The sequence below is a fragment of the Lynx canadensis genome, chromosome B2 (genome assembly GCF_007474595.2).
Source record: "Lynx canadensis isolate LIC74 chromosome B2, mLynCan4.pri.v2, whole genome shotgun sequence".
NCBI classification, from domain to species: Eukaryota; Metazoa; Chordata; class Mammalia; order Carnivora; family Felidae; genus Lynx; species Lynx canadensis.
This window is the reverse complement of record NC_044307.1, coordinates 72,585,684-72,598,706: the sequence shown is the minus strand read 5'-3', so window position 1 is coordinate 72,598,706 and position 13,023 is coordinate 72,585,684. Positions and strand designations below refer to the sequence as shown.

At 36.6% G+C, this 13,023-nt stretch overlaps 1 protein-coding gene across 3 annotated transcripts in view; it reads right to left on the bottom strand.

Annotated features, from left to right (window-relative positions):
• Positions 1–13,023, bottom strand: part of BCKDHB (branched chain keto acid dehydrogenase E1 subunit beta) — a 203,980-nt gene that overhangs the window by 145,609 nt on the left and 45,348 nt on the right. For all 3 annotated transcript variants that reach the window (XR_003968886.2, XM_030315890.2, XM_032593204.1), the window contains exons 4-6: positions 10,036–10,169; positions 9,636–9,791; positions 6,687–6,795 (exon numbers count right to left, since the gene is read on the bottom strand). Coding sequence is in view for 2 of the 3 variants with exons in the window: in XM_030315890.2 (XP_030171750.1) it covers positions 6,687–6,795; positions 9,636–9,791; positions 10,036–10,169 (399 nt within the window). In the remaining variant the exon portion in view is untranslated. The remainder of the gene's footprint in view (positions 1–6,686; positions 6,796–9,635; positions 9,792–10,035; positions 10,170–13,023) is intronic.

Sequence of the window (13,023 nt, the reverse complement as noted above, 5' to 3'; positions counted from 1 at the left end):
AGGAGACTAAGGAGACAACAATAAGTGGAGACTCTGGAGACGCCTGGGTGGCTCAGTCCCTTAAGCACCTGACTTTGACTCAGGTCACGTGATCACACAAATAGATCTGCGCTGCGAGTGAGTATAGAGCTGCAACTGACAGTGCAGAGCCTGCTTTAGATTCTGGGGCTCAATCCTACAATGGTGAGATCATGACCTGAGCCAAAACCAAGAGTCATACACTCAACCAACTGAGCCGCCCAGGCACCCTGAAAACATAATCTTAATAAATTATTGCTGGGGCGCCTGGGTGGCTCAGATGTTTAAGCATCCCACTGGATTTTGGCTCAGGTCATGATCTCGTGGTTTGTGAGTCTGAGCCCCATGTTGGGCTCTGCACTGCCAGGGCAGAACCTGCTTAGGATTCTCTCTCTTCCTCTCTCTGCTCCCCCCCAACTCGTGCTTGCTCTCTTTCTCAAAATAAATAAATAAACACTTTAAATAAATAAATAAATAAATAAATAAATAAATAAATAAATAAAAATAAATGTTATTTTCCCTGAAACCAATCAAGATTTAAATCTAGATTTCTCATTGACCTCTAGCAATTCACCCTCATTTTCTCAAATTAAATTTTTAGACATTAAATGGGCCTTATATTCAATAAAGCAAATATTCTTTAAACTCTCCACATACATATCACGCTTTGTTGGTCTCTGCGTGTTGTGCTGTGTGTCACTCCTTCATATCTTTCTTTTTCTTTCATATAAATCCCCTCATATCAAATTATGGATTAAAACTACCTAATTATGAAGGACTCCAGGCATATTTACACAGCCAGAAACTATGATTTGTAGTCTAGTGGCTTAAGTCAAATATCATTTACTTAATAGTCACTTCATAATCCCGAGTTATATTCAATGCTAGAGATAAAAAAGATAAATTAGGTAGAATCCATAAATTTAAATACAACACTGACAGATGCTAAAAAGTATTGATAAAATTAATAAATATTTCAAGTCATTAAAAAACTTTTTCCAGCTGCAATTTTTATAAGCCTGACCACTTTATTTCTATCTGTGAAAAGTATGTGAAAATTACTAAATATAACCCTAGTGGTCTTAAAAATTTAGTGCTTACTATCTAACTTGTAAGTATAAGTAATTTATACATCTTTAACTTTTTGTTCAATGCACACTCACATACATTAAACATGAAAACTCCTAAAGAGCTTTTTGTGTGCCTTGTATTCCTAATTTGAAATTCTTTAGATCAGCTATGAAAATATCAACTAAAAACACCCCATCTGCTAATCAACAGTTCAGTTTTGGCTTGTTAATATTACTGTCTGTATGCTATGTCATTGACAACTATGTTCACATGGTGAGGTTTAACTGGAAATTTTATATTTTAACTTTCTTCATAAAGAACACTTTATCACACGTTAAGTCCATATCTTACTTTTAGACATCTGCTTTTGCACACATTTTGAGAAACATATTAAGAACTGCCTATAATCAAAAGTAGAAGACTGGTTTGATTTAACATGATACAATGCACATCCAACTAGCTAGCATATGTCGTAAATAATCCTAAATAATCTGTAAGAGTCCCTGAAGGATTAAAAATGTCCTAGAGTGGCCATGATATGACCGCCAACCCAGAAATTATTCTTCCCCACTTCTTGCGAAAACTGAATTGCCCAACCAACAGATCCTAAACCATAAGATCAATCTCTCCCTCTTCACAAAACCATTTTGGACCAGCTATTCCTGAAACTGGCTGAATGTTGGCTGGCCTCTCCTGCTAAAGCTCTCTGAAATCTTTACCTTTCTCTCTCTCCTTAATTCAAACACTCTGAGTTGTGCTCATGGCTCAACAGGCTGCATAAAGTTTATGCTTAAGATCGTTAATATTAAAATAAATCATTGAAGATTTTTAAATAATACAGAAACATCTTTTAGTACACGACATTTATCAAGTATTAATTATCAGATAAGCATGAAAAATAATTTACATGCATTAATATATTTAATCAAATGATACTAGGAAAGAAAAGTTTTATACTACTAAGTTTAAAAATCCAAGGAATAAATACATTATACAAAGATATAAATGACCAACATTTACTCAAGAATAGGTAGTAGTCCAACAACCATAAAAGATACTCAAAAGAAAGTCAAAGATGCGTCCCCAAACTCGCAAGAACCAGATAGTTTTACAAGCAAATTATGTTAAACCTTATAGAACAGATCATTCCTAGTTATTCAGTCCAGTCTGGAGCACAGAAAAAGCAAGCATGTCAGTTCATCCTGTAAGACTGGAACAACTTTGATTCTGAAACCAGACTTGGGTAACTTCTGATTCTGAATGAATGATGAACTATAGACCAATTTGACACATAAATATATGCTTATATTCATACATGTAAATAGAGAAAACTATGGTCCAATTTTACATATGAACATAAAGCTCTTTTTAAAAAATCTTCAATTGAATCCAGCAATATGCTGAAAGAGCAACGCATTGATAAAGTAGAATTTATCCCAGGAATACAAGAATTGAAACATCAGAAAATAGGTTAATGAAATATACCCTCATCAAGAGATCAAAGAAGAGAAACCAGATAATCATCTCATCAGATATCTAGAAAGAATTTGGTAAAATTCAACACCTTGGAGGGGCACCTAGATGGCCTTGTCAGTAGAACGTCCAATTCTTGATTTTCGCTCAGGGTTCAGGAGATTGAGTCCCATGTAGGGCTCTGCACTGTCAGCGTGGAGCCTGCTTGGGATTCTCTCTCTCCCTCTCTGCCCCTCCCCCACTCACTTTCTTTCTCTCTCTCTCAAAATAAATAAATAACCTTAAAAAAAATTCAACACCTTGGGAGACGTGGGAAGAAGGGTACTTTAAGTTAAAAACAAAGAGATATTTCCTTAACTTGATAAGGAGTACTGACCAGGGCCCCTGTTAAAAAGGGAAAAGACATCTTTATAATAATAGTAATGATAACAATGACAACAACAACAAAAATAATTGTCTCATTAAAAAAAAGAGTTATAACTATCATTAGCTATAGAAGATAAGGTTTTCCACCTAGAAAGTCTAAGATACTTAACTAAAATATTACCAGGGAATTGGGAATGGTCTCCAAATGGAGTACTAACCTACAAAAACAATACCTTTTCTGTATACCAGTAATAAAAACCTATTGGAAATATGTAATGGAAAAAAATATCCCAACCATACAGGCAAAAAGGACCCTAAGCATCTCAAAATAACTCTAACAACAAAGGTGTCAAACCTAATTAAAATATCTACACAATTTATCAGTGGACACAAAAGTTAGAATAAATAGAGATAACATGTTCTTGGAAAAGAAGAATCATTACACTGAAGATGCAAAAAGCAGAAACAGAATGCTTTAATGTTTTCTGCTTACTTAAACAAAGACTTTAAAACTAAAAATATAATTAAAAGACTAAAAACTAAAACTATAATTTAGAAATAACAGGTTAAACGCTGCTCTCAATGACATCTAGTCTGTGGGCACAGATACTATGATGACATTTCCAAGAGGGTAACAAACTGTTGAGATCAGTTATTTCAAGATGAACTTCTAACAAAGAAGACTAACATTTTTCATGATGACAGAATACAGAAAAAAAGATGTCTTAAAAAAAATACAAGAACAAGCAAAATTCTGATATACAAGAGAATAAAAATGCAAGACTTTTATTCTTAGTATTCTCAAGTTAAATGTCCTAGCAAACATTTCCAGCTTTCATTCTTAGCTTTCAGGCCATAAACAGGTAAACTGTTTGTCTCCCCACAGGACCTGTGTCAATATACGTTATCCTTCTAGTTTTTCCACTGCATTTAGAGATGTGCAGTGTCTGGCTTTAATCATTTATTACTCAGGGCTTAATCAATGAATATATGAGACTTTTCAAAAACAAGAATGGAATTAAGAAACATAGGTTTTATAATTTAAACAATAAAGAACATAGGCTTGTAATTTCTTCCTTCCATGCATGTGCATGTGTGTGTGTTTGCGTGTATAAAACATATATGCATATAAATAAAACAGAGATGTTTACTTCAACATTGTTTAGAATAAGCACAATTTACAAATAACTCAGAGTTCCATAATAGGAGAAAGAATAAAATTCCTCTGAGTGTGCCATAATTTATGAACTAAAAATCAGCTAAATCATTGAAATTGTATACATTGAAATATATCCAAAATAAATTACCATACTGGTAAGTAAAGCAAATTACAGAATAGTTATAATATGTTATTTTTATTATATGTTTATATATGCTCTATACATTCACAGATTTGTATAAATGTAAACACATGGGAAAAGACTCAAAAAGTAAGTTACAGAACAATGTCTATAGTATGATCTTATATAACTGTTTATATGTAAATGTGTTCTATAAATTCACATATGCATGCAAATAAAAATGCACACAAAAATGTCTGAGAAAAGGTGTTGGGGGTAGGGAAAAGGAACTTTCACTTTCTGTTGATGCTTGAAATTTTTACAGAAGACATTAAGTTTATAACTTGCATTTCTAATAAGCTCCCAGGATGCTTACACTGCTGACCCAAGGATCAACTCTAGAGAACATCCATATAAAGATTTTGATGGCTAGCTTTTTTCCTCGCCTACTCTCTTCTGCAGAGTTCTGTAGCTATGAAAGAACTTGTGTTTTTCTGTTTACTGAGCCCCTAGAGGTCAAGAAAAGATTCAGAGTTCAAGTCCTTGAAATGGCACATAATCAATCACTGGGAAACTTCTGAAAAACTTTTGAACCCTATTCCTCATCAGGGTCTTTCATAATCTCTTCTAGGGCCCAGACTATAAAAAAATTTCTCAAGCTCTTTCTCTTAGCTGGAATCCTGTCACATTAAACATTTCCCTTACGAATCTTGGTTTCAAAATTTGCAGCATAATGAATATTACTTTTCCAAGTTTCTTATTCACTCCATTCATTAAATATGTACTGAAAAATTCTGCATTCGTTGATTGGCTTGAACAGTTGGTTGCCCTTACAAGTATAATACCCATAGAGTATCTATAGTAATCAGCAATCAAAGAGTTATTCAGTGTGATGCCATCAGTGTTTTCCTATCCACCTCAAGACTTTAAATTCTTATGCTATTTTTAATTCCATAATGAGATATAGATCACAACAGAGTTCCTAAAAAATGAAAAGATTCCATTTAAAATATGTTTACCTTAAGAGCACTGGAACTCTGAAACATTTCCAGTGAAAGTATAAAATGGCATGACCACTTTGAAAAACTCTTCAGTAGATTCTTACAAAGTTAAATCTACATCTACCTTGTGACACACCAATTTCATTCCTGGTGTATTACCCAAAAGAAAGGAAACAATATGTTCATAAAGCACCTGTGTAAGAATGTCCCTAGCAGCTTTGTACAAAATAGGCAAAAACTAAAAACAGTGATGGACATTTGTTCATCAACAGGAGAATAGATAAATCGTGATTACATTCATACATACATACAACAGAAATGCTACTCAGCAAGGAAAAAGACATAAACTGATGATACAAGCAATAACATGAATGAACGTCAAAACATCAGGTTGAGCAAAGAAGGCAAAAACAAAATAGTGTGCGTGTGTGTGTGTGTGTGTGTATATATATATATATATATATATATATATATATGACTCATTTACATGAGCCCTCAAAACGTGTAACTTATCTCTGGGGACAGAATCAGCAACTGGCTAAGTTTGGTGCAAAGAGAATAGATTGGCAAGGAAAAAGCAGAAGGAGCTTCCTAGAGTAATGAAACTGTTCTAGATTTTGTTTTCACAGTCTTTACCTGGATTTCTAAGAACGTCAAAAAATCTACCAAACTGAACACTTAATATCTGTGTACTTTACTGTATGCAAATCATATCATGATAAAAAATGTTAGGCCTAACTATTCAAGAAAAAGAAATATTTGCCAAAGCAATGTCCTTTGAATTCAAAATAAAATATACCTCTTTGTCATTTGCTTAAGATCAGGTTTAAAAAAGTAAAGCTGGTAACTGGGTCTTTGTCATTTGCTTACAGGTAGGTTTAAAATATATACTTTAGACAGAATAGTTTGATATTTAAAATTTCCATTATAGCTGATAAGTAATTTCCATTATAGCTGACAGATGAGTGGTTACAGGATTATGATTTTGAACTTAAGGAAATGTAACTGAACATCTCAGTTTGCCTTAGACAGTCATTCCAGTGTTGACCTGATGTCACAGCATTAACTGTGCCCCTTTCACTACCAAATGTATTCTGATTTAGATAAAGACCTATAAAGACACTTTAGCTGGAAAGACATTAGATATTATTTGGCACAATGCGCTCATTCACTTTTCCATTCAACCTACGTTTACTAGGCATCTACTATGTAGCTAAATAAGTCCCTATATTCTTACCAACATTTCACATTGCTTCTTTGTTTCCACAATCAAAACATAAAACAGCTAGATGGATTTTCCCTAAAGTTAAAATAAAATATACAGTGAAAGACAAACTAAGAATAGAAGAGAGCAATCAGAACCTTCTATAAATAAGAAAATATAAATCAAGCTTATAAAAAAGTTATAATTTTTTTAAGCTATGTAAAACAAAATACATAAAGATATTCACAACTATCAAATAAAGGAAACCTTTACCTGCTGCCCTGTAAAGTATTTTAGGTTCAAAAAAAATACAAGGATTTTTATCCTCTATGCATGACAAAAGAAGTCCCTTGGCCTGGAAAGGGCTTCTGGGTACAACCACCTGCAAAAACAGATTTTTTAAAGACAATTTCAGTACAAAATGTAGCCCAGTAAACTCACTTATAAAGGGATGATATTTCGGCAACTAATTGTTACTAATTATAGAAATCTTGTATTTTTAGCCTAATTCCCACTTATTATAAATTTTACATGTTGTCCCACCCCAAAAAAATTCCACCTGTTAAACGAGTATTTATCAGATGTTCACCATATTCTGGTAACTAAGATATTGTTCTTCTCTTAAAAATCTAAACTTGCAGGGCACCTGGGTGGCTCAGTTGGTTAAGCATCCGAATTTGGGCTCAGGTCATGATCTCACAGTTCATGAGCTGGAGCCCCGTGCTGGGCTCTGTGCTGACAGCTCAGAGCCTGAAGCCTGCTTTGGATTCTGAATCTCCCTCTCTCTCTGCCACTCCCTGGCTCAGGCTCTGTCTCTCTCTCTCTCTCTCTCTCAAAAATAAATACTAAAAAAAATTTTTTTTAAAAAGCTAAACTTGCAGACACGTAATAAAAGGAATCTGCAAAAAGCAAAGTAGTCAGTATCTTCTAATACTCTGCTGATACTTTCAAGTGTAACTCTTCTCTAATTTTAATATATGAAAATCTCCTCCTTTCCCATGAATAATAGGGTCTTCATTTCCTAAGTGGAAAATAATCCACTGAACTTTATGATCTGGGCAATAGAATGTCCAGTTACATTTCAAAGCTGAAAGAAAAGTGTGGATACTGCCCACTTCCAGTCGAGAGGAAAGGGCTCCAGGATCTTTTTTTGTTTTGTTTTTTTTTCACGTTTATTTATTTTTGAGCAGGGAGAGACAGAGCATGAACGGGGAAGGGGCAGAGAGAGAGAGACACACAGAATCGGAAACAGGCTCCAGGCTCTGAGCCATCAGCCCAGAGCCTGACGCGGGGCTCGAACTCAAGGACTGCGAGATCGTGACCTGAGCTGAAGTCGGATGCTCAACCGACTGAGCCACCCAGGCGCCCCTCCAGGATCTTCTTGAGAAGGACTTTGACAAGGAAGAAGATGATACCAGCAGGTGGCACATGTGTTAAATGGGCCAAGCACTCCATGTGGATACTACTGTTCATAGCAACCCATGAGGAGGCTGCTATTATTTTCCTCAATTTAGAAAGAAAGAGACAAAGGATTAAGAGAAAGACCAAACAATCTGCCCAAAGTTACACTCTTTGCTACCCCAGGGATCCTCCCACAGTTTTGAAACCAGAGCCTGAGGTCTTACTACACCACTTTGTCCCCAATCACAAACTTATGTCTAGTTTTTAATGACTGTTCAATAACTGCATAAATACCAGTGTTACAGAGGAAGTTATTAAAAGAAATCTGAGTTTATCTCAAAGACTCAATTAAGATTCCTTGAAACAAACTACATTTGGCTTTCAGAATCAATTTTACACTATTTTCAATAGAAGGATTCTGATTTGAAAAACTAGCACAGGGGCGCCTGGGTGGCTCAATGATCTCACAGTTTGTGAGATGAAGCCCTGTGTCGGGCTCTGCGCTGACAGTGTGGAGCCTGCTTGGGATTCTGTCTCTCTCCCTCTCTCTCTCTCTCTCTCTCTCTCTCAAAAAAATAAATAAACATTTTAAAAGATAGCACAAATCTCACTATTTTCTGTAAAACACAACACATTGCTTACCATAATACACAATGTCTTTATGTTCCTACTTTAGTTTCTCTTCGTCTGTTTTCTTCATGTGTTTTTAGCATTTTGTACTGTTTTCATTTGGTATTAAAAAGAAAAGAGAAAAGAGGGAAGCAAAGAAAGTAGGGATCGAGAAACAAAAATCTATTCTAAAAAATGCTGGGTAAGCATTTAAACTATAAATGTGAATGAATGTTCAGCTCGAGCACAAAAATACCTGTTACTTCAAATGTGGCTTCTGTCCCAACCTACCACTTCTAGCTTACATTGAAAAATTATGCAACCTCTACTCAATTGAAAAAACAAAAACAAAAACAAAAAAAAACCTTTATGACTTTGCTCTGGTAGAAAAAATAAAAATAAAACAGACACACGTTTACAACCAATTCATGTTATCAAACTCACACACAGCCCTAGGTAGACATAGGAGTTTCTATCATGATTCCCTGGAAAGCTCTTGCAAACAGAAATCGAAAAGATCATGGAAAAAATTACGACATACTGGGGCACCTGGGTGGCTCAGGTCATGTATTCACAATTTGTGAGTTCGACCCCCACATTGGGCTCTGGGCTGTCAGCGCATAAAGCCTGCTCGGTATTCTATCTCCCTTTCTCTCTGCCCCTCCCCCACTTGCTCTTTCTATCTCTCTCAAAATAAATAAAAATAAACTTAAAGAAAAGAAGAGAGAGATGCTTCAACCTTGTTTGATCAAGTATTACTTTACCTGGACTGGAAAACACATCTGGATAATAAAGGTTTTGTCTTAGAATGAAGCAAAAGTCCTATCCCTCTGACTTTCAGGCAAATATGCATGCACTAAACAGATTTATTAAAATTAACTCAGAATCACTTAAGTGAGAAAGGCCCATTAGAAAGAAACAGAGCTTTGAAAGAGGGGGAGGATAAACCAACTATGTTCATGGTCTTATTCTTTGAAGTCTGTGAAATTAATGTCAGGGTTAAGCCAGTGCTACTTCAATAAGAATATTCCATAAACCTGGGAATTGGATAGCTGATCTAAAATAAATACTCTCTTTCTAAAAATAAAACAAAAATTCACATAAATTCCATAAATCCTGTTTGCTTTCCTCTAGATAAGCACATTAGTTAACGGAATGAACCAAAATGGAACTATCCAACAGAGATCAAATGTAGCACACAAATAAGGATACCTTGATTCCTGGGCAGTGAGCAAAAAAGGCTTCAGGACTCTGAGAATGATAAAGAGCCCCATGGCCGACGCAGCCCCAAGGGGCCCGGATGGTGAGGCTTCCACAATTAAAAAGATCTCCAGAGCGATAGCGGTACTTGGCAGCTTCATTAACAATCTGAGGGGGGAAGAGAGGAAGGATGGGTCATGAGGAGTCCTTTATTCCCATCCATATCCTTAACCATTTTATCAGATCTTTAAATATATGCCCATAACAAAATAACTTGTAACACATTAGCTCTAAGACAACAACAACAAAAAAATTCCCAAGATCAGAGGTGGGAAAGTGGAGGCAAAACTTCAATACTTCCCCGAACTCTGTCTAGGAAATGTTCAATTATAGTAAAATGAAATCCGCCCACCTGATCAAAAGCAGGGAAAATGTAATCTGCAAACTGAATTTCCGCAATGGCGGTAGCCCCAGTGACTGCAATCCCAATTCCAAATCCAACGATTCCTTGTTCACACAATGGGGTGTTGAAAACTCTATCTTTTCCTAATAAAAAGAGTATGACAAATGAGAGTAATGTAATACACAATACAAGTGAAAATTCAGGGAGTAAATGGTGTTGGAGAAAAAAAGCGTAGAATAGGTGAAGGAAGTAGAAAATAACTACCAGGTGCCTGGATGACTCTGTCGTTAGGCATCTGACTTTCTGACTTTGGCTCAGGTCATGATCTCACACTTTGTGAGCTCAAGCCTCCCATTGCGTGAGCCCAAGCCCCACCTAGGGTAAAAACACTAGCCACACCGTATCAGGTGCACCCCACTTCTCTCTCCCTCTCTCTCTTTCTCTCTCTCTGTCTGCCCCTTGCTCACTTGCACCTTCTAAGAAAGAAAGAAAGAAAGAAAGAAAGAAAGAAAGAAAGAAAGAAAGAGGGAGGGAGGGAGGGAGGGAGGGAGGGAGGGAGGAAGGAAGGAAGGAAGGAAGGAAGGAAGGAAGGAAGGAAGGAAGGAAGGAAGGAGAGAGTTGCCTGGGTGGATCAGTCAGTTAAGCATCCGACTTTGGCTCAGGTCATGATCTCGCGGTCTGTGGGTTTAAGCCCCACATCGGGCCCTGCGCTGACAGTTTGGAGCGTGGAGCCTGCTTCAGATTCTATGTCTCTGTCTCTCTCTGCCCCTCCACTGCTCATGCTTTGTCTCTCTCAAAAATAAATAAATGTTAAAAAAAGTTAGAAAGAAAGAAAAAAAAAAGAAAAGAAAAAAGAAAAGAGAGAAAAGAACTAGCATGATAGTTTAAATGAAAACATAATTATATTAACCATAAGTAATCTTAGTGTTTCACTTGAAAGAAAGGTTGTCACTCTGGGACAAAAGAAAGCAAAACCCAAGTACTTAAAAGAAAACACTGAAACAATAAAGGTAACAGTAAAGTCGTAAGTAGAAAGGAAGAAAGAAAACAAACAATGAATATCCTAACCAAACAAGTTGGTGTCACCACAGGAATCACAGACAAAGTAGTCTTAAAGGGAAAAGGCATTACCAGAGATAAAGCCAGAAAATTCATACTATTAAAGGGGTCAAGTCACAAGGAGGACGTAATTCTAAAGTTATACTCATGAAACAACATGGGCTCCAAATAAATAGGGAAAACTAACAGAATGAAAAGGGAAAATAGATAAATTCCCACTATGGCTGGAGATAGTACTGTATCCATCTCAGTAACAGACAGAAAAAGTTTACCAAAATATAAGGCAGGACTAGGTAAGATTTGAATACAATTAGCAAATACGACCTGACATGAACAGGACACTGCACCTGACAGCCAAGAATACAAACCCTTTCTGATGAGCAGAACACTGACATTCATTGACCATAAACTGGGCTATAAATCCAACCTCAAGAAACTTTGAAGGAAGAAAATCATACAGGGTGTGTTCTCTGAGCATGATGACAGTAAGCTGGAAGTCAATAACAGAAAGAAATAGAAAATCCTGTGTTAGAAAAAAAGTTTAAATATGTGTAAGTATTTGTGGCTCAAAGAAGAAATTATAAGGAAATTATAAAGTATTTTGAAATGAATGATAAAAACTATGTATCAACTCATTGAGGTTCTGAATTCAATAATGGTAGAGTAGCTTTTTTTAAGTTTATTTATTTATTTTGAGAGAGAGAGAGAGAGAGAGAGAGAGAGAGAGAGAGAGAGAGAATGCACTCAAGTGGGGGAGGGACAGAGAGACAGAGAAAGAGAGAATCCTGAGCAGGTTCCAAACTGCCGAGCCCAATGCAGGGCTTGAACCCACGAACCGTGAGATCATGACCTGAGCTGAAACCAAGAGTCAGACACTTAACAAACTGAGCCACCCAGGCGCCCCTAGAGTAGCTTTTTTCAGACTAATCCTCCCACATATATTATAAACTCTGGACAACATATAACAAATAACTACTTAAAGGCATTGGAGAGCCAAAAAGCAGGCCTACGCCAAAGAGGGCTTAACCTTTGAAAGAAAGGAAGAGCAGTGGACAAACAACATTTATAAGGCTTGTCCCCTGAGGAGATTCCCCATTCTCTGTGACAGGGGACTACCAGGATTCAGACAAGACAGACTCAGTCTTTATTATCTCGAGATATCCGAGAACTGGGTCCAGGGCCACCACTGGCAGAACATTGAGGGACTAAGCCCCTACAAGAAGAACACTACATAGGAGCACCCCAAAGTCTGCACATAAACTCCGCTCAAATCTTTGGCTGACCTCTATGGCTGCAGAAGACTCCAAGAGTCCAGCAGATAACAGCTGTAAGTGCAAAGAGGTGAGCAGAGATTTGCTCTGCCCACTAAGGAGAACACAGAGTTTGGAGTTTGAGACTCTTCAAATTAGAAAGCTTGATAAACACTTCAGGCTTTCCATTGAAACCACAAGGTACATGTTGCTAGTGTTCAATTCTCCTTTGAAATTTCACTACCTCTTGGCCAATATCAGCATTTCATGAAAAATCCTCATTTCAGGGAGCTGGGTGGACACAAGTAATGACAAGTCTGGCCAGGTAACCCAAAGTTTGTGGACAGATAAGGGATTCATATTTCAGTTCTGTAATCGAGGGATACCAGTTCTTCCTGGTGCACAGAATTCACTCTCAGCTCAATCATGCCTTCTGAATATGAACCATGAAGAGGGCAGGTGTTGGAAAACGCCAGGCAGACACATCCTGTAGTTTGCACTCTGAAAGCAGCTGCAGAGACTTCAAAGCATGATTCATACTCATCACAATCTGTAACTATCTTCTGAAATTGTGACCTCTATCGCTCATCAGTTCCCTATTTGACTGAGAAAAGCTTGATCATTTCTGAAAATCTGTAATTCCATTGAACTAAGAACAATTCATTAGTAGAAAATGAACAAAGATTCC